General features: G+C 40.2%; 1 protein-coding gene across 5 annotated transcripts in view; it reads left to right on the plus strand.

The window, feature by feature from the left end:
* VPS13B (vacuolar protein sorting 13 homolog B) overlaps window positions 1–26,957 on the plus strand; it is a 368,427-nt gene that overhangs the window by 182,821 nt on the left and 158,649 nt on the right. For 3 of the 5 annotated variants that reach the window (XM_082235375.1, XM_082235376.1, XM_082235377.1), the window contains exons 27-30: window positions 678–792; window positions 3,480–3,621; window positions 6,166–6,574; window positions 10,911–11,022. In XM_082235375.1, the coding sequence (XP_082091501.1) occupies window positions 678–792; window positions 3,480–3,621; window positions 6,166–6,574; window positions 10,911–11,022 (778 nt within the window). Of the gene's footprint in view, window positions 1–677; window positions 793–2,883; window positions 2,951–3,479; window positions 3,622–6,165; window positions 6,575–10,910; window positions 11,023–26,957 lie in introns of all 5 variants that reach the window. The other 2 variants (XM_082235378.1, XM_082235379.1) reach the window with 1 other exon arrangement.

Here is a 26,957-nt window from a genome sequence, read left to right on the forward strand (position 1 = left end):
TATATTTGGGGTTGGATCCAGAATTGCCCTCCTACAAATGGAAGGGCTCCTTGTGTTCACAGAAAGATCTGGGACTCCTATCAGAATAAGTTGTAGAGAGCACTTTTTAAGATTCCACTTTTCCATTGCAGCCCCCCAGCCCCCACTCTCACCTCCCATAACGCTCCACTGAATTCCATAACCACCTGGAGTAGTTTTTCACAGCTGCAGAGAGAAGGAGGCCTCAAAGTATGGTCTCAGTTGTTCCTTGACAAGCAGGGCTTGTGTTTGATGCCCTTCAAACTTGGTACCAAATGCAAGCTCCCCTCGTGTCGGTCTCACTCAGGAACTCCAGAGTGCAGTCTATCCCTGGCAAAAGCTTATCAGCACTGACTGCACCCCCTGCATGGACCAGCTGCACTTTGGAGTTCCCAGTTGAGAGCCCCCAAATGCAACTGATCCCTGCTAAATGCAGGGTGTGCAGTCAAGCGCCAAGCAGCCAGAATTAGCTGCAGAACTATTCCTTTGCAATCCAATTTGCCGCCTTTTATGGAATACCTGCAATAGCTGTTTAGGAAGACTAAATTTTGGGGGTAGAGAACTTCAAATGAAATGTGATCGATGCATATATAAAATGACAACTTCTTAAGGGTTCGAACTCATGGCTTATTTTCATTGGATATTTATTTATACTGCAGAAATATGTGTTGTTGGTGAATTAGAAGACCTCAGTGCCTCAGTAGATGTACAAGATGTCTACACTAAAGTCAAATGTAAAATAGAAAGCTTCAATATTGATCACTACAGAAACAGGTAGCGACCACACCTTATGTGCATTATTATTATTATTATTATTATTATTATTATTAGTTATTGCTCATGTAGTAACATTTTACTCTTCATCTTTATTGGGGTGGCTAACCCATTTCAGGTATTGACTCATGATCAACATTTCAGGGGCTGCATCTTAAAGTGGGCACGGCTGAAGTGTGAAAGTGGTTGTGAGGATAACTACAGCTCTGAGTTGAGCATTAGAGATGTCAAGGGGTTCCTTCTTCCACTTAGAAAGCAGAGAATGAGATTAACTCCTTCTTTTTGCCAGCAGCTCCTCCCTCTGCTGAACCTCCGTTTCATTTCCTGCGTTGCCTGGAATAGTACCCACTTGCCCCTTTCCAGTGCATACATATCTTTTTTTAACCTCAACGTCACTATCCAACAGCACATTCCACTAGAGCAGCCAACATCCTCACCTGCCTTTTCTACCATACATCTCTGGGAGACGATTGCTGTAGTAGACCATACACGGCCACCTATCAGAGGTTAGCTGGAGTATATATCACAAAGGCACCTCCCACGCTCATCTTAGAATACAGTGTTGGAAACTTACCATGAACATTATTCTGAGCTGAGTCCCTTGGTGGTGTCCAGGGCCACACTCTGCTAGGTGGTTGCCACTAATCACATATAGATGCTAATCTTCTCTTAATTGGGCCTCCGCACTCCCTCCCCCTTCCTTACAGAGTCTGTGTTCTGGGGTGTTCTTTGTTTCTTTCATTCTCCTTCCTTTTATTGTACATTATGCTCAGCATTGGCATGAAACACAACTGAGGTTCAGCAGAGGGGGAGGCTGTCAGCAATGGTGATCTAATTTCCTGCCTTCTGAAAAGTTAAGAGGAATTACAACTCACTTAGTAAGCTTCCATCTTCCAGTTCTCAAAGCTTCCAAAGGTCTTTCCCATCAGCTATTCTACACAGTTTTAAATAAAATATTTTTATCACTCCATTACTCCTCCAGCAAATAAAATAAAAATTATTGGAAAATTTTTAGATGGGGGGGAGGCATGGGTGCCCCACAAAAAGCCTATTGGCACCATGGCATCATAGCAGAGTGTGTGTGTGTGTGTGTGTGTGTGTGTGTAAATAGAAATCTCTAATATTTTTAACATGCTTTTTGAAATTACACATTTTGGCAGGCCACAAAAACAGATTGGATTCTCAAATATGGCCAGTGGGCTGCTGATTAGTCACCTCTGTCTTTAGTGGTAGTAATAATAATACAAATAAAAAAGAGATGATTTGAAGCGATATTGCTTTGCCGCAATTTCCACATGGAAGAAAGCAGCATTAGTGGTAATATGAAGAATATACTCAGCGTGACAAAGAACTTGCCTCTGCTAATATCTGTAGGTTTGATACAAATATTTACCTTCATAGTCTCTGGAGAGCAATATGTAGTCTTATGGTACAAACTGAAGATTATTTAAGGTTACCTTTCTAATCATTTTATCATGGTGGTTAGCATAAGACACGAAGCTGGATTTCATAACTATGAAACCAGAAGCTGATGTTTTGTATTTCACATTAACTATACTTTAACTATCACCTTCTGGAGTTATTGTGTTTATGACAATACTTGTGTGAAATTTTACAGCAATAACAAGCAGCCTGTGGAATTAGGAAATATCTGTACACCGAAACCTTAGCATGCTCTAGTGAAAAAAGGCTTGCAATCTGACAGTAAACAATTTTCTTAGTTTTTTCTTCTTATTCTTCCAATAGTGTAATTTTTTTAAAAAAAACACCCACATATATTATAGTAATTAATTCAGCATGTTTTTCATATATCTATCCAAATTATTAAAATTTTCTATCTACAGATTTAGTGCAAATGCTGAGGGGTTTCAGTTGGCTAAATTCCATATTAAAAATAGTAGTATTATTTTCTTGATGTTAATCTTCCAGTGTAAAATGGCTTAACACTGGTGGGTTTGTACAGTTTGGTTTGCAAATCAGAATGACTACTATATATTTTTTAAAAATATTAAAATATAGTTTCATGTAGTTTAAATATATAGATTCTGACCAGCTGCAGAGAACAGATAAGATGAATGTTGTGTTTTCCAGACCAGGAGAAGGTTGGCAGTCTGGACTTTTTGAAGGCATATTCCTACAATGCAAAGAAAAACTTGTGGTGAGATTTTTGTAGCAGAATAAGATATTTAACCAAATAACTTTCCTAAAATCTAAACATTTTTTTCTCATGCAGAAGGGCGAAGGACTGCAAGAATTGTGGTATAAACCACCAATAGCTTTTAAAAGGTCAATTTGTTCTTGTGGAAAAGGAGAAAATACAATTTCCAACTTTTAAGTCCATTAGTTCTTGCACTCCATCTCTTTCCATTCTAATAAAGCTTCTGTTCCCTTTTTATAATTAATTGCAAATCAAATTACACTTAGTCATTACCTAGGGAGAGTCCTGCTCTACTTTAATTCCTGATAATTTTTTATTCTCCTGCCAAATAATTAGACTGTGGCAAGTTTCAAGTTTATGATTTATGATTTCCTTCTTTTGATTGAATTGAATTGTGTTTTTTGAGGTGAAGGACTTGCAAAGCCTGCAATGGATATTGGCCGAATTCAGCTTAATTTTTAAATATATGATTTCCCCCCCTTATGGCTTTATATTTGTTTTTTTGCTTTTTTGCCTGCATCACCTCAAGCTTTGGGGAAGACTCTTGGTCTCTGGGGAAATGTGGAGGTGTCTTCCTTTCCTGTACTGACAAGCTGAACAGACGTACATTGTTGGTTCGACCCGTCAGCAAGCAGGACCCTTTCAGTAACTTCTCTGGCTTCTTTCCCTCTGTAAGAAATCAATGCAATATGTATATTACAGAACTTCCATTAACAAACAGTAGTTTAGAATGATGAACAGCTACTCATTCAAAAGCTTATTTATCAAGCTGGTGTTTTTATTTTGTTCTAAAATAGCCTCTCTCCCCCAGTAATGTTCTGGCAAGAAGTGTGGTCTTTCTACACAGTTGGGAAAAAGGACGGCTGCAGAGCAAAGGAAGAATATTCACTTGAGCATCTTTGTGTGTTACAAATGTGACCCAAAAGGAGAGGTCACTTTGATGTTTTACGCTATCATGCATAGGTTCTGGATAACTCCTGAAATATTTGAGTCCATTGATTTTGGTGGCTCTGCTCTGAGCATGGCTTAAGCAAACACATTACTAAAATTCAAAGCTGCAGATAATTGGTTTTATTAGGTCCAGCTAAAATGCCACAAACTAGTGATGAGGCTTTAAAGTTGTCCAGAACTCTTCTTCAGACACTGTGGATTAAGCAGCCAAAAAAAGTGACGTGGGTGGAGAGAACTACTCTCAGCTTTAAAAATACATAGACTACCAAATTTTTGTGACTTTGGATACCAGCAATTGGTCTGGGGGAAATGGGTTATTCTACTGTGGCCAGTGCTTTTTCCCTTAAAAAATGATAATTAAAAAATGCTTACTCTCATTTTGACTCAAGAAAATCACCATTTTATAGTTCAAATCTGGAAAAATAAATGCAGTAAATGGACAAAAGTACAAAAATTCGCAAAATGTTTAGGGGTATGCGTACTCCTGTGTCCCCGTCCCCCCCCCCCCGGAAAAAAACACTGACTATGCCTTTAGGGGTTTTTTGCCTAACGGACCAGTGCATCTACGTACGACATGTAGATTTTTACAAAGGGTCAAAATTTCAGACATCCACATATGGATTATTTATATTTGTATATTTAAGATGTGAATCTTAAGATGTTCCATTTATTGGGAGTAAATCACATGTTACTTTCCAGTGAGAAATTTCAACTTGGTGTCACCCTGTGGTATGTAATCACACCTTCCTCTCCCGTGGCAGAAAAAAATAATCTGACTATTTGATTATGGCGTCTCCCTGACCACGTAACTGAAAATGTCCTTATCATTCAACAGATCAAATAGCCAGGGAGACACTGCATTCAGATAAACACAGTACAGTCTGGTCCCCTTGTTACTTTTTCAAGAGCTCGAGGTGAGAAAGAGCCTGAGATTTTAACTAAGTTTAGATCCCCCCCCCATGGAGAGTAATGAATGAACAGACCCAGCATCAGTTAAGAAACCCAGCAAGTGAGGTTATTATTATTATTATTATTAGTTAGTGGAAGTTCTGTTCTCCATGATTATTTTCTGTCAAGAACATGTACATTCAAAATTACTGTTGCTACTTTTCCGAGTTACTTCATTCTAACACAAATGAAGCTAATTTACTAATTCTTTACCATTAATTTTTTTTTTTTTGCATAAATGTAACTAAATAATCAAGTGTATCTGAATGACATTGTTTGAAAATGTATAAAGAGCCATTTGTGCTATTAGCTAATGGGGCCGAGATACATGTGTCTTAGTAGAACATAAAAAGAACATGTCCAAATTCATTGAACGTACAGGAACATTATTCTATTTGCAAAGCTCATGTTTAAACAAGGATTTCCCCATTGATTTCACACAAAGGGTTGCACATTCTCATTTCCATTGTATGAATGGAAATTCCACTGTTATTGAAATGAATGGGGTTCCTGCAGAAATTTGGATTAGACCTCATAGAGTCAATTCGTTGACTATTCTGCTATTTGCTTTGGTGGGATTTTGGTTCTCTGCAAGCACGGAAAGTCAAATTTTCCACCATTGTCATTTCCAGTAAGATTAGCACTACTCTGTTTTGCACCAAAATAGATGCATTTTTCACATTTGTCTTTTCAAACTAGTAGGAACATAATGGATATTAGGTCAAATCTTCATTCAGAAGGTCTGGTTCAGACAAAATGCTATGACAGTGACTTGTAGTGAGCTCTGCCTCCTTCTTTGTGTGCAAAGGGGAAATCAAAGCTTCCATTCTTGGTTTTGAATACCTCCATACTTCCAAGTCCAGTTTATTTTAACTGTGGCTTGTTGGCAAATCAAGATTAAACCATAGTTTTCAGAGTTTGGATGTAACAGAAAACAGCTGTATATTAAAAACTAAAAGGGGAAACTTTCATTCTGCTCTTGCACACAAATGAGGTCAATGAGGCATGTGAGCCTGAAGCTTGCTATAGTTCATTGCATCTGAACAGAAAGATGTCAAAGTCAGCATACCCTGATCTGAAACAAATGCATTTTAAAATATCAATTGTATGTATATTTGTATTTGAATCAGTTGTAAGAGTAGCCATGGTAGTTAACATGTACTACATATTCACAGAGACCTTTTCATCTGATGTTCAGAGAAGTGTATAGCTGAAAAGAAATAAAAAATGAAAGGGTTGTTTGACAAAAGTTCTCCTAATTTGTACACAGTGCAAATGGATTACTTATTTCTCACAATTTCTATTTCCTGATACAGGCAACTGCAAAACTTTTGGATGGTTCTCATCAGCAACATGGATTTCTGTCACTGACTTACACAAAGGCAGTTACAAAAAATGTCCGTCACAAATTGATTTCAAGAAATGAGCGAAGAACTTTGCATAAATTATCTGAAAGTTTCACTGATGGTTCTCCTCATTTCCTTCATGAGATTCTTCTCTCGGCTCAGGCATTTGATGTTGTCCTCTGTTTTCCTTTTCTCAATGCAATTGCAAGTATATTTCAGGCAAAACTGCCAAGAAGCCAAAAAGAGAAAAGAAAATCGCCAGGCCAACCTATGAGGACTCATATTCTCACATCTCGGAACTTGCCGCTTATTTATATCAATACTGGCGTAATCAGAATCTTTTCCCCCAAAATGGAGGAATTGCAGCACAATATTGAAGGTACTATATTCTCCACCTTATATTAATACAATAAAAATATTTTTCTTGGATACTGTTGTTCATGAAAATGCTGTCTCCACTATATATCTATGAAGGGTCCTCATTGGCTTGTTCTCCAGTTTTACTGATTTGCAAATTTTAGAGAAAATCCTTTAGAAGTCCAAAAAAAGCCTTGCCTGCCTTTCCGGTCATAGAATACACGTCAGCTCAGGGTAGCTACCTCTGCAGTGACCTCTCCAGGTTTCCTCTAATTAACCTTTCCAGGGAAACACTTGTGGCAAATGACTACTGTGCTTTTGTTATATGTGTATATTTTTGGCCTTTCGTTCAGTGCTCAGCTCTACTGTGTCAAATCAGTGGTTGAAGTGGATTCATACACTGTCTATATCTAGTATGCTTAATTAAATCTAAGGTTTTGACATAATAATGGGCAGTAAACCTCAATTTGCCCTCTGTATTCTACATAACATACGAGTTTCAGGCATGCATAAAGATACAAGCAGTTGTTAAAGAATGTACAGTGGAACTTCGGTTTTCAAGCGTCTCAGAAGCCGAACGTTTCGGAACCTGAATGCCGAAAACCCAGAAGTAATTGCTTCCATTTTCAAACACGCCTTGGAAGTTGAACGGCTTCTGAGGCGCGTTTCTCAATTTTCACCATTGAAATTGCCGGCAGCCCTTTGCGCCTCAGCTGTTGAATGTTTTGGAAGTTGAATGGTCTTCCGGAACAGATTACGTTTGACAGCCAAGGTTCCACTGTACAATTGCTTTCTAGAGTGCTCAACTATCCCTCCCCTTCCCAGGGATATGTCTTGATTGCTCCAGGAAGTTTTTTATTGTCAGAGATTGAAGTGGGAGAAGAAAGCTAGTTAGATGGCTTCGTTTCAAATTCGTTCAGTCATGGCCATTGAAAAGTGGAAGGCACCCCATCCCACTTTATACCATTTTGAGTTTTTTACCTGGCAGCCACCTGCCTTTTCACTTCCTGTCTTGATGGAACACGTTGAAAGACAGCAAACAAGCATTCTAATAGGAAACTTGTGGCCCTCCAGAAGTTGCTGGACTCCAATTTCAGCACAGCCACTAGTCAGTAATAGATAGGATCTGTTGTCCCTCGTCTTCTAGACGTCTCCCCCTTGCCAGCTCTATTACCTACAGAGAATATAGGTAACCCCGTTTCTGTTTCCCTAACCCCGTTTCTGTTAGGGACCTAGAAGACTAGCTTGTTTTCTCCATCTTCTTCCAAGGATTTGCTTAGTCTTCTGTGTGGGTAAAATTGTTTTCTGCTAAGTAATTAATAATTGGTGCTTTTTGGACAAATCAATTAATTGCGTTTTGATCTAGAGTAGTTTGCCATGATCTTGAAAGTGGCTTCACACAGAGCAAAAGATCCTAAATGGAAATTCCATTTGAAATTTCCCAAAAAGGAAATCATGTCAGACTCGTTTGTTAAATGTGACAAATGTGCTAATGCCTATTTTGTGGTGGGAGGCAGACAAATAGACAGATGTCCACTTCATTGATATACAGTGATATTCAAAATTCATATAGATTTGCTTTGTGTTCCTACTCTCAGAGCCCAAATTAGTCAGTTTGCCTATTGTTGGGCTACATACTACAGGAAGATTTTTTTTTAATGCTGTTCATAGGATTATCATTCTGCACATGCTTCTTCACAAAAGCTGTAGCAATGTTAGTTCATTTGGGTGTTGCTGAATGATACTTTATTTGATCATCAGTGAAAGCATGCATGAAATATGATGCTTAGAGCTACATTTATTTAACAGACTTACTTTAAAAGTCTACAGATGAATTAGAGGGAGCCCCAGGAGTCAAATCAGCACCACTAAGAAGCTAAGTTTGATGATTTAGAAGTTGTGTAAATTTGATAGCATAAATGTCCTGTAGTTTAAAAAGAAAAATGTTCTTGAGGTTAGCTTAGACATCTACCAATGTATTTGTAACTGGGGAAAAAATGAGTATCTATTTAGCCTGATTAAAATACAAATGCTTTGTCCACTTAACTTCCCACATAACCATGGCCTCCCAACCCTATTTCCCCAAATAGTTTATTATACCTTATCTTCAGTGATTTTTGATGTATTTCATAAGTATTTGATAGCATTGCCTGACACACCCACACCCCTGCCTTGGTTTATTCATTAGCTGTGTGTCCAGATTGTTAATCATAGCCTCAGTATGACTGTCTGACTCATCCTGGACGCATCTCAGTGGTGTTGCAGAAGGCAGCTTTTATATACACAACACACATACATACACATGAGTCTTCTGAGCTGCATGTGAAGTTTGCTTGTTCTTTCCACATCAAGCAACGTGTTATTTAGTAAAGTACTTAGCACTCACCACACTCTTAGCATCTGTAGCTGAAAGCTTAGCTTTCAAAACAAGTTGTCTGCGATATCTCACTGGGTGGTCACAGATGGGGAAAAGGGATTGAAAGCTTACGTACATCCTCAAAGCATAGGCTTGTGGAGAACACTAGGCCCAACTGCATGTATATATATCGGATGTCATTGTCAGCTTCTAAAATGTCATAAAATCCTTCATGGGCAAAAAGAAATGTTACAAGATACAGAGTGCAGGTCTCTGTACTGAAATACATGTTCACTTCTTTATTTCTTCACAGTATACCTTGTATTTTTTTAGTAGCTGTGTTAAAAGTAACTGCAATGATGGCATAGGCACAATATTTAATAAGAGCTAAAACTGTTAAAGGATGCGGGTGGCACTGTGGGTAAAACCTCAGCACCTAGGACTTGCCGATCGTATGGTCGGCGGTTCGAATCCCCACGGCGGGGTGAGCTCCCGTCCTTCGGTCCCAGCTCCTGCCCACCTAGCAGTTCGAAAGCACCCCTAAGTGCAAGTAGATAAATAGGTACCGCTTTATAGCGGGAAGGTAAACGGCGTTTCCGTGTGCTGCGCTGGTGCTGGCTCGCCAGAGCAGCTTCGTCACGCTGGCCACGTGACCCGGAAGTGTCCTCAGACAGCGCTGGCCCCCGGCCTCTTAAGTGAGATGGGCGCACAACCCTAGAGTCGGACATGACTGGCCCGTACGGGCAGGGGTACCTTTACCTTTACCTTTACCTAAAACTGTTAAGATCTCTAAAAAACAATTAAACACTTATTAGGTAATCAGTAAGCTTTCATATGTCAATACCAAACATTCTTTTCTATTCTTCCAGCAGCTAGTCCACGAATAAGGACTTAGGGCATAGCTTTGCCAATAGGGAAATACTTCTTTGTTTCCCATTAAGCTTTGTGGGGGAAAGTATATAGACTGTCGATTAGGACACCATTGGAGAAAAATATTGTTTCTTACTCCAGACACTGAGATAGGTGTAGGGAGCAGTTTTAGCTGCCCCCCCCCCAAGCATAGTGAACCTGAGTCCATCCCTTTCCTTTCCTTTCATATAAATGGGCCTCACACAAAGGCTGCATACACACTATATATTTAAAGCACACGCCCCCCCTCCAAATCATAGGAACTGTAGTTTACCCCCCACAGAGTTACAGTTCCCAGCACCTTTCACTACAGTTCCCATTATTCTTTTGGGGAAGTCATATGCTTTAAACATACAGTATACGCAAAACCAAAGATGCACGAAGAAGCATTCATTCTCCCTTTTCTCTCTCTGTCTCTCTGTCAGAAACAGATACATAAACACACACATTTCTGTAATATCCCCAGGGACATTGCACTTATAATAATTACAGTGGTACCTCGGGTTACATACGCTTCAGGTTACATACACTTCAGGTTACAGACTCTGCTAACCCAGAAATAGTGCTTCAGGTTAAGAACTTTGCTTCAGGATAAGAACAGAAATCGTGCTCCGGCGGTGCAGCAGCAGCAGGAGGCCCCATTAGCTAAAGTGGTGCTTCAGATTAAGAACAGTTTCAGGTTAAGAACGGACCTCCAGAACGAATTAAGTACTTAACCCGAGGTACCACTGTACAGGCATTTCACTAGTCAATACTAGTCAATTTAAATATATTCTCATGTTATCCTGATGGCATTAGGAATGAGGGAAGCTACATCAGCCAAAATAGCATGAATACCAGGCCTAGGGATGGGCAGGGGAAGTATATCTGTCTATCTGCCTGCCAGTCTGACTGTCTATCTGTCTATTTTGTGTGGTATTAATTGGTTTACCAGTATTCATTGCAGAAGTTAATAATAATACTAATAATGATAATAATAATATGGTTGCTCCACTGAAAAGTCACCTCACTCATTGGATTGGAAATACCTTAATTAATACATCTGGCTCTGTATGTATACACAAATGTTGTTTGTTTCCTACTTCAATTGCAGATAATAAGATGAATAAGGAAGACACTTTGGTTCTTAAAATTGGCTCTGTGTCGATGGCTCCTCAGGCTGACAATCCTCTTAGTAGAGCTGTGCTGAGGAAAGACATTTACCAGTAAGTGTTTTTTATTTGACAAATTAGAATGAGGAAAATGTTTAAAAATCCAGAAATGTTTTTAAAAATCAAAACAAGATAATATCTTGAGAGAGAAGATATGAAATCATTGATCTGGCATGCATGGTTGACGACTGGGATTGCATTGTTTTATCCTTGCCTGCACATTGCACATTGTACATCGAATAGTATTTGCCTAGCCCAGTGTGCCCGAGCTCTGTCAGCACAATCTGTACTCTTGATTTTGTATTCAAGACATAGTGTTCATGTAGTTTGAGCAATGAATGTTGGGTTCTGCATATATAAGCTCACATGCAAAAATAAAGTTGAATACACAAAGAACTGGCAGGTAAAGTAAACTTGCATGATCCTGAGCCCCTCGCTAATTACACAGTTTAAACATCATCACAGGGCTGGAATAAAAGTTATCCAGTAAAACATGTATTCTGACGAAAACCTTTTTGTATAGAATTTTCCTTTTTTACATTGATTACTGAATTATCGTGCGTGCTTTCATATTTTTTCAGACACTTCAACAGTCTATGAAGCACTGATGAACAATAAATTAATTTTCAGTTACGTTATCATGATCTTAAGGGCTCCCCCACCCCTGCAAGGAAAAAAAAATCAGTCAGGAAAGTGATCTCTCTTTTTTTGCAAATACCTTCTCTCTCAGTAGCTGCCTAGTGTGAAAGTGATTTTCATAATGTTAAATGGTTAGCAGACATTCAAAATGCTGGACTGTTGATGTCATGTGGATCAAAGCTGTGAAAGAAAGCAAACTTCTAAGGCAAAGTTTCACAGTAAACACATTCTTTGTGTGAATGTCGTGCTCTGGATTGTGTCACTGACTTTCTGCAAACCACACTAATCATATGTAGGCAGCAAAACTGGAGAACATATGTAATCAACATGATAAAAATAATATATGATTCTTAGTAGAGTTGGCACTGCTGAGAAACATGAAAGTATAGTTGCAAATAATACCAAGTGAGAAAAGTCACAGAAATACAGATGAACAAGTGTCTTATGCTTCCTGTTGGTCTGTTTCTCAGATGTGGCATTTTTTTTTTTGTTTGAAAAGTACTTCGAACTATACTTCAATAGAAGTATGTTACAAACATCAAAATCCTTTCCCAGCAGTAAAATGTTTTACGGCTTTAAAAATGACAGATATTACTTTGTCAAGCATAGGAATTCCTCAACTGGTTCAGGCTCCTTGCAACTTACCAGTTTCTATCCAAGGGGGTGGGGTGGGGGGAGAAACTTTGTCATAGTGCACATAAAGGTGGGTTTGCCTCTGAATACCATTTTCACATATTCAGGAAAATGTGATATATGAAGTGGTGTCATGGGTTTGACTTGGAAATAGACCCATAAAAATCAGGAATGTTTTCCTTGAGCATGCAAGCACACCAAGAAAGCAATTGTGTCATCTTCTTTAGGAAAACGAAGATTAGATGGAGTGATAAGATTGAAAGGTTTTCTGGGAAGCTTACAGCTGAGAAAGTAAGAATAAACACCCAGGGTACCAGAAGTGCATGTCCCCCCAATATACCTTAATGAGCTTGAGAAAGGTGTGCCAGGGTAGGGCAAAATGTGCGTCCGTGTGAGGTTGTATTCTGTGAATGTTCTGTTTGGCAAAAGTGTTTGGGACGTATTGCTTTTGGTACAGTGGTACCTCGAGTTACATACGCTTCAGGTTACAGACTCCGCTAACCCAGAAATAGTACCTTGGATTAAGAACTTTGCTTCAGGATGAGAACAGAAATCGTGTTCCAGCGGTGCGGCAGCAGCAGGAGGCCCCATTAGCTAGATGGCTTCATGCATTTGTGTATTTGTGGCAGGGGATGGGGAACCTGCGCCTCAGACATTGCTGGATTATATAGATTATCCCTGACAATTGGCTATGCTGGCTGAGGGAGTTAGGAGCTGGAGTCCAGTAACATCTACAGGGCTACAAATTTCCATCTCTGCGTTATTGTCTCTCAGTTAACACAGTTTATCATTCTTACTTGGATACAGCAATCACTTACAGCTGTTCAGTGGTACCTCGCAAGACGAATGCCTCGCAAGACGAAAAACGCGCAAGTCGAAAGAGTTTTCCGTTTTTTGAGTCGTTCCGCAAGACGAATTTCCCTATGGGCTTGCTTCGCAAGACAAAACGTCTTGCGAGTTCTTGCAAGTTTGTTTCCTTTTTCTCAAGTTTGTTTCCTTTTTCTTAAAGCTGCTAAGCCGTTAATAGCCGCTAAGACGTTAATAGCCGCTAAGCCACTAATAGCCGTGCTTCGCAAGATGAAAAAACCGCAAGACGAAGAGACTCGCGGAACAAATTAATTTCGTCTTGTGAGGCACCACTGTACTTGACATCCAGTTTTTCACTGGGGCATATTTCTATCAGATGAAAAGCTGAAGGGCTGCACAGAAGTTGGTTCCATAGAAGCCAAGAAACAAGAACTAAATGTATTTTCATCTGAAACAGGCAGATGAACATTTTCTTAGTTGCTTGTTTGAATATTTATTGTACTATTCTTTGGTGCCCCAAAATTCTCCCAGGATAGTTTACAACAAGGTGCAAAAACATAATGCACAATTAAAAACAAAACAGACAAACAAACATAAAACAGCAGTATTTACCAAATAGAGTTGTGGATAAAAGCTAACAAGTCACAGATCTAAGAGGTCTGGGCAAATAAAAAGGACTTTACTCAGGTGTCAAAAAGATGCCAGACTCTGCACCAGGCAGAGGAGAGTCCAGAGAGCTGGGGTGCCACAACAGAAAAGACCCAATTCCTGGTTCATACCTGCCTTACTTCCAAAGGCATAAAAAACAGGGGAAAGCTTCTCAGGAAGATCTTTGTGAAGTTCATGTTAGGAAATTCAAGCCTTATCAGGAGAATCTGGCCACTCTCCAGGCACCCGGCTTGATCTCCTTGTTGACCTCCCTGTCTGCGTTTCCCGGCAGGATACCGGCTAGGTCGCGATCGGCGATCCTCCTCAGCGTGAGAAGGACACACCACTCGTCCCTGCTCCCTGCTCCCCCCAGGGAGGGGAAAGAGATAGACAGAAATGTATTTACATGCCTTTATTTCTGTCTTTGCAGCAGTACAGAGAAACGCGTCTGCTCTCTTCAAACTCCAACAGCAGAGAGATAAACTCCACCTCCTGTACTTCCTGTACAGGTCAAATTACACTCTGAGCTAAATCCAGTGCTCAGCTCTGTGATTAGACTGTCCCTTTGTTCCCACGGTACAGTCCCAACACTCCCATCATGTTTTGCTTTCCAGCCAGCCGCAGCTCGCTGCCTCATTGCATCTATATCGTAACAGTTCATATGAAATAAAGGGATCCCTTTTGGGGCAAGCCATTCAGGTTTTTGACTGTTAACAACGAATTGTGTTCAGAAGCAGTATAGAAGCTGATATTGCTGTTTTAAGACTAGAAAGAGACATTCTGTATTTCCAGACAGTAATCTTACTAGTCTATTTTGGCCCAAATACATTCTTAACAATGTTCAACAACAGCTCAATGTACGTATCATGCACAGTGGTGATTAAAACAGCTCCTTCCCTGTGTCTCCATATGATAAAATGTGGTCAGGGTGTGTAACATGGCATACATGGGGTGTTATTGTTGGGATCAGAGGATATACTGGAGGCTAGATGGAAACCTTTGAGGTGTTGACCTGCGTGCATCCAGCTGCTCATCCTTAACTATTAATAAGCCGTTTCCTTTGTGAGAATACTTGAAGTTTGTTAGAATATGGAAGCAGTTTGTAGGGAACCAAATTCTCAGCTTAATGTCGTTGAAAGAGGACTGAAAACATGAAGTTGGAAGTTGGAAGAATATCCCACTAGATTGTCTTATTTGAATTTCGAAGCACTTATTTTACCTTGTCTAAAAGCAGCAGGCATGTTACCATTTAAGTACATTGAGCTGCCCTTTTCACCTCCTGTTGCATCATGACTGGTGTTCATGGAGGCTACTTTATCCTTAATGGCTGGTAGAAGAATCTGTACTGCAAGATGAGGCTCCCCTTAACTTTACTTAGGTTGGAAATCCTGCCTGGTGGTAGTGTGCCTGGTTCAATTTAGCAGCTAATGTGAGTCTCCCTTGTGCACAAGCACTGTTAGTATTAATCACAATTAAATCCATATTTAACATGTCGGATCATTTACTCAAGTTTTCTGCAGCCTCTATGGTTTTGCTGCTGAACCTTGATATTCACAACATCATACTGTTTTTGTATGCTTGACAGGAAAAAAAGATTCGTACAGAGCACTAGAAAATGAAGTCTGGGTTCATTATGGTCTAGGGAAGGCTTCCTCAGCCTCGACCCTCCAGATGTTTTGAGACTACAGTTCCCATCATCCCTGACCACTGGTCCTGCTAGCTAGGGATCATGGGAATTGTAGGCCAAAAACATCTGGAGGGCCGAGGTTGAGGAAGCCTGGTCTAGGGAGATTATTTCTTAGGTGCATAACCATAGGTATCAGGGCGGAAAAACATATTTGGGAATAGTGGCGAACTTTTGGCCTATGCAACACTAAAATCCGGTGCCCCTTGCCTCTCATGCTCTGTTTTACAGCACTGTTGTGCCCCCCGCCCCCAGCAGCACGGCTCCCAGCGCAGCTGAACCAGTTGTGCTATCCTAAAACCGCCTCTTTGGGGAAGATTATTACACCGGAGCACTGTCATAACTAAGTAGCTTCATGATATTAATAAATCTATGAAAATGTGGAGAGCTGTTTTCTAAAAAATTTCCAGACTCTGTGATTTGGATCTGAGAACTAGCCTTCAGGATTTGGAAGAGCAGTTTTCTACTGGTAATTAAATTATATGATTTCAGGTCTTTTCTCCTGTATGCCAAGCTTTAGAGAGCCTGACATGCATTCTTTTTTGGACCAAAGCAGTAAAATGCCCTAGTGTGCATTTTGCTGATGTTGCCCGTTACCATGCGATTGTATTTGTATTTAAATCAAATTCCAGTTGGGCAGATAGTCGACTTTCCACAAAACGTTTCATTGTCCCTTGGGCTCTTCCTGCTGATTTCAAAAATATGTTTTTGAACAGTCATTTCAAGGATACTTTGCTGCCATATATGTTTAACATTGACATATAAAATCCTTGGTTGTGGTAAACAGTGTTACTGTAAAATAATTCAGAAAAGCTTCAGAAAGCTTACTGTTACCATTCTTTATTAATGGCTTGTGAGTAAATATAATTTACATTGTATTTGGTTTCAACAAATGTTTTGTTTGTTTGGAAAGTATTCTCTAGTAATATTTAAAACAGATTATTTTCTTTCTTTTAATTATGGTGGAATTTTAAGTTGAATATAATGTGAAGGCTATGCTTCTGTTACTAAGGTAACCATATCCTTGTTGTAATGAGACATTTGTTAACTTCTGTATACAGCTTGTGGTTCATTCCATAAATACTTGTGGGTTCTCTGATGTCCTTCACAAGGTTTTATCTATGACAAATTTTTACCACAGCTCTTGAAGTGCTTTGTGAGAATGGGTGTGGGTTTCTTTCTTTTTAAAATTATTCTCTAAAATGTTAGCACATTAAAAAAAAATCTCCCTCTTCAGCTTTGTTGCTATTTAACATATTCCATCCTCTTTTTTTACCATGTGGAATCTTCATCTATTGAGATAGATTTATCAGTAGCCCTTCATTGAGTTAAGGGGAAACATCTTCTGTTTATTCATTAGGTAAGTTTATTTTACACCAGTATTGTGGGACCAATACCTTATCCCAGGTTTATTTTTTATTGCAAAAGTTACACTAAGGATGGGGAATGTGTTGCCTTCTAGGCTACAACTCCTATTATTCTTGACCATTGGCCATCTTGGCGGGTACTGATTGGAATTGTACTGCAGTGACAAATAGAGAAGCTTAAGTTACCACCTTTCACAATCCTTTTAGTATTAGCTAACATGGTGTCCTTTGACTCCCAATTTCCCTCAGCCACAGCCGGCATGGCCAGTGGTTCAGAATGATGGGGGTTGAATTTCAACACATCTGAAGAACACCACTTTTAATTCCTCCTGTTCTTTTTTTTTTATATATAATAATTTTTATTACATTTTTTCCAAATTACAAAGAAAACAAAAAGAAAGGCAAAACAAAAGAAAAAAAGGAAAAGAGAACAAACAATCTCAACCATTTCGACAACTTATTTCAAATTTCCATTGGACTTCCCCACATCTCCCACATAAATGCATTCTTGATAATAAAATTGTCAGCAAATTATACCCTTATTTCGTGTGTTTCTTTATATTTTCAGTTGCAATTTAAGTTTAAATCTCTTATTCTCCAATTACTCTAAAAATATAGCATAATATCCTTTTTACCCGTTTAAACTCTGATTCTTTCATAAGTGTTATCAGTTTCATAAATGATTAAATTTCATTGCTGGGGCTAACGTTCCAAATCATACGACGTCTTATGTTTCATACAACTTATAATACTTCTGCAAATAGTCTTTAATTTTTTTCCAGTCCTCCTCCATTGCCTCTTCTCCCAAGTCCTCCTGTTCTTGGGCTGGGTGCTGTTTTCCCAGTGTGTTCCATGTGTGGAAGACACTGGCAGAGCAGACCCCGGCTGCCTTCAGGACTGAATCCTCTGGAAGATCCAATCCTCTTGGGGTCTGCTTCCAGCTGGGGAGCAAATGTCTTAGATCTGCTCAATTTGACTGTACATGTGTGCTCCCCTGCGGAAGAGGCATGTGTAGGAAAACTTAATTTACTCTATTTCCCCTACCGCCATGCCCCCAGATCACATGGGATGCCCATCTGGGGCTGTCTCCATCTGACTAGCCTGGTTCTGCCCAAATCAGCCCAATACGATTGGGGCTTCAACTGAATCCATTGTGCTGCACTACCAGATACATTAACTGATGGGAGCGCCAACATTGGTATTAATATAAAGTAACCCTGGAAGTCACTAGCAGACACCTAAAAACAAATCTCTTATTTAATGATAACTGATTTGATATAAATAACATTTTCTCACAAGTGGAAACTAGTGTGACAGTGCAAAGAACTGTAGCTGGCAGAAAACCACCATTCAAAAATGTCTTTGGCATATGTCTCCTGTATATTGTGTGCATTGATGTTTAGCTGATTTAACTTGAAGGCTTTGTGTTTGGCTTTGGCAGTCACAAAAGCAATGGTGTACACTGTGGCTTCCTGCAGCAGGAAATAAGTTTCAAGGAATACTTTCCCTCTTGCTGCCAAAATTTACCATAACAATACGGTTGGAAATGACTGAATAGTTTACTGTTTGCCATTTTACTACATTTTAACTCTTAATGTTTAAAAAGTTTGTTTTCTATATGTTTTCTTGTTTTGCTTGATATTTCAAGGGAATCTGTCCTCCTGTTTTACTCGTTAAAAAAGCTCTTTTTCATTCAGGTAGTATCTGCTACTTTTCAAATAGTTGCATGTTTGCAACCAGGGCTGTAGTCCTAAGCACAGTTACCAAGAACTCTGTCTAATTGAACGCAGTAGGGCTTAAAGGTAAAGGGACCCCTGACCATTAGGTCCAGTCGTGGCCGACTGGGGTTGCGGTGCTCATCTTGCTCTATAGGCCGAGGGAGCCGGCGTACAGCTTCCGGGTCATGTGGCCAGCATGACTAAGCCGCTTCTGGCGAACCAGAGCAGCGCACGGAAACGCCGTTTACCTTCCCGCCAGAGCGGTACCTACTTATCTACTTGCACTTTGACCTGCTTTCGAACTGCTAGGTTGGCAGGAACAGGGACCGAGCAATGGATTCGGACCGCCGACCTTCTGATCGGCCAGTCCTAGGCTCTGTAGTTTAATCCACAACACCACCCGCGTCCCAGTAGGGCTTAAGTTTGAGTAAATATGCATAGGATCACACTGAGTTCTTTGGTCCCCTTGATATCAATGGAATTTTAATCATGCTTTACAATAATGCCTGACCCAGCAGCAGCTATCAGGGTGAGTGAGTCTGTGTTGCTCTCCCATCTTCTCAACAACTTGTGTCACTGCTGGTACTAACAGGGAGAAGGTGAGAGGTAAGGCAACAAGGAGTTTAACATTGTGTCACATGGGCACCACTGCTGCACCCGCATCACACTGAGCTCTGTGCTGCCTTGCCACTCTCCTTCTTGATACTAGCAGAGATGAGAGAACAACAGAGACTCACCCTTCTTATCACACTGGCCAGTCCAGTTTATGTTTGCAGAGAAACCATCCCTATGCATATTCTTTGCTGGATAGGAATTTTATATATATGCATGATGCCTGTATCCAGAATTCCTTTTCTTTATCAAGCTACTGAGTCTATGCATGTATAGCCTGATAAACAGAGTTGAAATCCTGTCTATAGATATTCAAACAATTAGAAGTGGGTGTAGTGTCCCAGTTTTCTTGCTTCTGCTAAACAGCCAAGTGGCATAATCTCTTGGGTCACAGCCATTATCTGTAAGAAATTTAAACAACTGATGTCAAGGGTATTTAAGTATTATGCATGCATGTTACAAATTAGGAAAGAACAAATGGCCCCAGGAACGATGTAAAATCGGTTGGGGAAACCACTTCCATGAGCCTCTTTGCAAGTGAGACCAGGCCTCCTAATGCATCCTTAGAGCCCTGGAAAATAGCATTGGGTCTCGTCAAGGATCAGAGTGAAGACCTTGCCTTCGTCTTCTGCCCAATGCCATTGCAAAGACATGCGTGACCTCAGGATGAATGCAGCAAGCTACAGTCATCTCCTTCAAGGCTGTATGTGCAGGGGATGAGCAACTTAACTTTCTGCTTTGACCTGAAACACATTGCTGCAGCTTTTGCTGGTTTGAAAGAAAGCCTAAATATCGAGCCCCAGAAGCCAAGAGCTGAACTTGTGGGCTGCTTTTTTTGCTGCTAGATACTTAATCTGGCAGCAAATGTGCAGTCATTACTCAGTAGTAATTTTGGAGGGATTGGTGGACAGCAGCGGGATAGTCATACTAAGATTGGTGTTGACAAATAGATGATGGAATACTAGCAGATTACTGTTGTAGTTAAATGTGCATAAATTTGTATCCAAATAAAATGAGTTGTAAGGATTTTTTTGTGAGAGAAGTTAGAGGTGCCTTTTAAAATGTCACCCACCATCCATGCTTTTTGTAAATACATGTATTAAACATTCTCAAATCTAGTGCCCAGAATAATTGGAAATAACTTTTCATACATATAGTTTATCAGTCAGAAAAGACAGAGGTGTTATGTGGCATTCCTGGGAGGTGGGGAGGCCACCTGCCCTGGATGAGATTGCACTCCCCTGGAAGCAGCACGTCCACACTTTGTGGGTGCTCCTAGATTCAACACTATCACTGGAGGCTCAGATGGCCTTAGTGGCCAAGAGTTCCTTTCTTCAGCTACAGCTATTTCATCAGCTACTGTTTGACAGAGATGACATAGCCATTGTATTCCATGGTCTGGATTGGATTATTGTAATGTGCTCTAAATGAGGCTGCCTTTGAAAACAACTTGGAAACTTCAATTGGTCCAAAATACAATGGCCAGATTACTGGCTTGGGTTTCCTTCAGATGTCCCGTTTTGAAACAGCTGCACTGCTTGCCAGTTCATTTCTGGGCTCAATTCAAGGTGCTTCTGTTAGAGTTTAAAGCCCTAAACAACTGAGGCCCCAAATACATGAAAGATGACCTACTTCCCTAAAGGCCCTCCCAAGTGCTGAGATTGGTGGAGGGAGCCCTCTTGGTTGTTCCACCGCCATCAGAATCTCTGTGGGTGGTGGCCTGGGGGATGGTGTTTTCTGTGGCAGCCCCTAAGTTGTGGAAGTGTCTTCCTACAGAGATGCATCCAGGGCCTTCATTATGCACCTTTCAGGAAATGCTGAAGATGCATCTTTTTACCCTGGCTTTGGACACTTCAGATAATAATAATAATAATAATAATTTATTATTTATACCCCGCCCATCTGGCTGGGCCTCCCCAGCCACTCTGGGCGGCTTCCATAAAAACCAAAAATACAATAAAATATCACACGTTAAAAACTTCCCTGAACAGGGCTGCCTTAAGATGTCTCCTGAATGTCAGGTAGTTGTTTATCGCCTTGACATCTGCTGGAAGGGTGTTCCACAGGGCGGGCGCCACTACCGAGAAGGCCCTCTGCCTGGTTCCCTGTAGCTTTGCTTCTCGCAATGAGGGAACCGCCAGAAGGCCCTCGGCGCTGGACCTCAGCGTCCGGGCAGAATGATGGGGGTGGAGACGCTCCTTCAGGTATACTGGACCGAGGCCGTTTAGGGCTTTAAAGGTCAGCACCAACACTTTGAATTGTGCTCGGAAACGTACTGGGAGCCAATGCAGGTCTTTCAAGACCGGTGTTATATGGTCTCGGCGGCCACTCCCAGTCACCAGTCTAGTTGCCGCATTTTGGATTAGTTGTAGTTTCCGAGTCACCTTCAAAGGTAGCCCCACGTAGAGTGCATTGCAGTAGTCCAAGCGGGAGATAACCAGAGCATGCACCACTCTCGCGAGACAGTCCGCAGGCAGATAGGGTCTCAGCCTACGTACCAGATGGAGCTGGTAAACAGCTGCCCTGGACACAGATTTGACCTGTGCCTCCATGGACAGCTGTGAGTCCAAAATGACTCCCAGGCTGCGCACCTGGTCCTTCAGGGGCACAGTTACCCCATTCAGGACCAGGGAATCCTCCACACCTGCCCGCCTTCTGTCCCCCAAGAACAGTACTTCTGTCTTGTCAGGATTCAACCTCAATCTGTTAGCCGCCATCCATCCTCCAACCGCCTCCAGACACTCACACAGGACCTTCACCGCCTTCACTGGTTCTGATTTAAAAGAGAGGTAGAGCTGGGTATCATCCGCATACTGATGAACACCCAGCCCAAACCTCCTGATGATCTCTCCCAGCGGCCGCATGTAGATGTTGAAAAGCATGGGGGAGAGGACAGAACCCTGAGGCACCCCACAAGTGAGAGCCCAGGGGTCTGAACACTCATCCCCCACCACCACTTTCTGAACACGGCCCAGGAGGAAGGAGCGGAACCACTGTATAACAGTGCCCCCAGCTCCCAGCCCCTCAAGACGGTCCAGAAGGATGCTATGGTCGATGGTATCGAACGCCGCTGAGAGATCCAGCAGAACTAGGAAACAGCTCTCACCTTTGTCCCTAGCCCGCCGGAGATCATCAACCAGTGCGACCAAGGCAGTTTCAGTCCCAGATGTATGTTCCAGTCCCAGATGTATGTTCTGTAATGTAAAGTTGTTTAAACTCTTTTTTTATATTGTGTTCTAACTGTGCAGTGATTTGTGGCAGTATATATTATTATTTTGTGTATTACTCTGCAAAAGCAATTGGTACAACCAAAGCGATCACTTCAGTTTCCTCTCCTCCACCAATGCGCCCCAGGAACTTCTTCAGAGAGTCCCCAATCCTTTGGAGCTGATTTTGAGGGGGCTGCAGATGAGAGGAGAGAAAGGGGACATTCCATTCCACTAGTACAGTGGAACCTCGGGTTGCGGGCGTAATCTGTGACAGAGGCGCGTCCGCAACCCGCAGCATTCGCATCCTGAAGCGCTGCACCTGTGCGCGAGTGGTGAAACCCAGAAGTAACCTGTTCTGATACTTCCGGTTTTCCCGCAGTCCACAACCCAAAAACACGTAACCTGAAGCATCTGTAACATGAGGTATGACTGTACAAGTCTCTTGTGTTAGCAGAATTGGAGCTTTGGATACCATCCAATTAAATTATATAGCAATATTTCTAAACATGTAATATTTCTACATGCAATCTAATTATCAAAAGCTGCAGTTAATATGACTTTAAGAACTCTCAAGATAATTTTAAACAGCTCTGAAAGGCACAAAAACTGCTTTGTTATGCATAGCAAATCTTGACAACTAAAAGTTTTAAATATGATTCAAACACCTACATGAGCTCTCCACCAGACTCCCATCAGCATTATTGAAATGTAATGATATAAAAATTAAAAATGCAGATCACAAGATCAAATGCAAGTATATATACCATATTCAAGAGACTTTTAAAAAAAACTAACTCCCCAAATTTGTAGTTTATTACACATAAATTTAGGGTAACTTGCCACAATGCATTGATTTCGTTATTGCTTTAAAGAGCTTTATCCATGACTGTAAAAGGAGGAATTCAATAGACAGTATAAATTTGTCTTACTTTGTTTCTTAATTCGAGAAGCAAGTGGCATTTGGGGGGCACATTGTAGAAAATGAATAATTCTGACCTGCTTTTCAGGTTTCTTGTAAGCTTTACTGAAATAATATATGAACAGTGCTTCAAGTACTCAGAAAGGCTGAGATGAATGACTATTGCCTTCTGGTTTCTTGCTTCGGGCTCTTTATTGCCAGTTCACTCATTCATCATAAGGAAGATTTTTGGCTTTCATTTCTTTCTCCCTGCCTTCTCTTCTAGACCAACCCCATTGTCCATACCCTTTCAGAGAATATTAATGTGCAGATTTCATTGAGGGCCTATATCCCTAAATCTTCGCAGTCTTTCCCAAGGCTTGGTAACTTTTAATATTTTTATTACTGATTGTTTGTCTCTGAAAGCAGACAGCTTTTACTCGAAATCAAAGGAATATAATGTTTTGCAGACGTATATCAAATGCTTTACATACATTGTTTCTCTGAAATGACTGTGATTCTGTACACCTTGGCACCCACCTGGCTTCTTTGGGTATATTATAATTTCCCACAGATTTTTACATTTAATAGTCAAAAGCACAGCATATGCATTCTACTGAATTCTGAGACTAAGGCTAGCATACCAGTATAGAACTCGCAAAACAAACATAAACTTCTATCTTACTAAAAGTTATCTCTAAAACATGTGAATTAGAATAAGAATAGAGTATCTTACTTAGTTACTGTTACTTCTTTGTCAATGCAGTCTTCCGTGGTTAATATTTCACTGATTCATTAGAACAAGCATTAGCTGAAGACAAGACTTTGAAGAAAGAGCAAATGTTAGTTTTGTTAATGTAGCAGAGTATTGCATTTCAACTTTGGGAAAGGATAGTTGATTGATGCAGCTTGGCAAGAGGGTAAGGCCCCACATGCTGCTGAAGCAGGGCGAAAAAACTGTAGATTATAATATACCTCAGGATGGGTGTTTTAATATGTTTACATTTTTTCTGCTTTATTTGAGATGCTGATAACACTAGGTAGAATTCCACATTTGTTATTAACCTGGCTTGTATCACATTTAATATCGAAATACCATATTGGGTATTTCTATGGAAACTCTTACATGCATGCTGTTCAACAGATAATACAATAAAAGTGTGAAACTATAGCAACTTGGGTTCCCCTCCCGCAATAGAATATAGTTCACATCATAAACTGTGCAGTTATTATGAATGCAGTTATTAACTATTGTGGACCCCCCCCTTACATTAATTTCCCCCACTATAATACTGTATAAACAATTGCATAAGAAATTGGAATGGTACAGATATAATGTGTGTAACATATTTTTTCTGTTTCTATAGAGAGCACAGTACATATCATATGTATAAGTTATCTATTCAAATAATTTCAGTGTGGTCATTAGAGGATTTGACCGATATCCACGTATGGGTTTGATAAACTGACACAACAGCGAAAAAAGAACTCCTGTCCCATGTCAGCTTATCAAACACACTATGGATGTTCTGTCTTTCATCCGACATCAAAATAACATCCACAGAGTAAATAGGAAGCTTGTGTTCAGTGAAACTCAACCTCAGTACTTCCAGGTGAATATATACAGCACCTGATAAGGCTGAGGTATTGTACCACTAAACAAACAGAACCTTGAGCAACCAATGAGTACCAGGTACGACAAAATGAAAATGGGTGTAGAATCCGAAAGAGGTTGTTTGCCTCAGTTTAGTGTTAAGCCAAATATTTATGTAATATTTTAGAAAGCCAAAACCTAGTGTCCTGTTACAGACGAGCAATGTTGAGTTTTGAGCTAAAATTATTTAACCCGTAAAACAAATCAATAAAGAATGTGTTATGTTCTTACATCTGGTTTTAGCACCAGGTATTTCTTCTTGCTGCTGACATTACTCCCTGTTCTTTGTCATCCTTTCTGAGTCTATGCAGAAAAGTTATGTTCCTCTTATGACTGGTGGAAATGTTTTATCATCCAAACATATCACGAAACCTCCATTTAGAATTATGCATCTGCATCATTTGCACAGCTATCAAATCAACATTTAGAATAAGTCCTGCAGTAAAAGTAAATCAACATTATTCTCTCTGAGCACAAAAAGTATTAAAATGTGCACTCTCACTTTAATTTTTTTGTTGAAGCATTTAAACAAGAAACAGATACTTTTTTAAATTACCAGGCAGAATACACATTAACACGGCAAAAAGCTGAAACTTAGTTGACTTTTACATTTCCCCGCATTTAGCCTGAAAAGATATAATTGCCATACTTTACCTTTTTTTCCTCCCTATTGTGCTCCAGATATACGTGTAAGAGACAACTGCAGTGGAAAACGGTCTTCTGCTTATTTGTGGTAAATTACTGTACACAGAGCTTTTTGGAACAAGGCACTACTTTTAAATGTCTGGTCACCTCACGGGATATGTAGTGCATTTCCTGCCACTAGGATAAGAGGAAGGAAGCACAAGGCCAAAACGTTTGATGTGTGGTCTACTGTAATTCCTTTCATGTGTTCAGTGGCTTTTGTAGGATCCATGTACTACAATCAATTCTGACCATGCTGTGGTCCATTTCATTAAAGCTGACCTTCCTAAATGGAAAACAAATTCACATTATAGTGGCATTCACCTGCCATCATTACAGGGGAAAGAGTTATCATATTTTGCCCTTAAGCTGATTCTTTTCTAAGTTTTATGAGAAGATTTCCTTTGGCTTATAAAGTTCATTTGAGTGTGGAGATAAAAATGCAAAGAAGAGGCTCAATATTATTTTTCAAAGATTAATATATTAATATCCTAAGATAAACTGTGAGTGAGAGGCTACTTTTCATAGTACAGCTGCCATGAGCAAGCCATTTGGAACTCTCTGTGTTTTGGTTGCTGCCAGCTTCCATTCATTTAATGTAAATCAACCAGCCATGCAGATCAGTTCCCAGCACAAGAATTTAGATCAATCTATTTTTGCTCCATGTCAGTTTCACATAGTGTGCCCTTTCTGTCACATTTCTGCATTAATCTGTGGGGTGGGGTGATTTTGGTTTTTTAAAAGAATCTATGAAAAGTATTTTAAATAATACTTAAATATTTATTTCTTTGATTATTTTGTCACAAAATGTACCTCTACCTTTCCCCCCCAACATGCACATTTCTAAATGGATGTTCATATGCATTTTGGTATAATTTTTGAGCTGAGCAATATATTGCAAAATTCAGGGAAGTTCAAAATGTAAAAGATAATTACGTCCTAATCCATGCATTAATCTGGGAGGTGCAAATTTAGGTCAGTTAAAAGTATGGATCAGATAAAATTCTCCATCCCTAATTGGATGCTGCATGGACACAAACTGTGTAGTGTGGGCTAGTCTATACGTTGAATAGATGCACATAATATTGACTTGTGGCACGAGGCAGCTGCTGTGTAGACTCAGATCAATGAGACCTCCATGCCCAAACTGTATCATGAGAGGTGGCTTGGAATAAGGGTTTAACATTGTTTAACAATAACATTGTTATGTGAAAAACAATTGTGTACCATTTCCACTTCTGTGTAAAATGCTGATGCAAATTCAGTTGGTGGCTCATTTGCCTTTCCCTGTTTAGGGAAGCTTTTAATTGTATTTCAATATTCTGCTGGAAGCCGCCCAGAGTGGCTGGGGAAACCCATCCAGATGGGCGGGGTATAAATGATAAATTATTATTATTTGCCAGACAAGATGCAATCTAGGGCATCTGTGAATAAGA

Source organism: Podarcis vaucheri (assembly GCF_965113315.1).
Source record: "Podarcis vaucheri genome assembly, chromosome: 8".
Lineage (NCBI taxonomy): Eukaryota > Metazoa > Chordata > Lepidosauria > Squamata > Lacertidae > Podarcis > Podarcis vaucheri.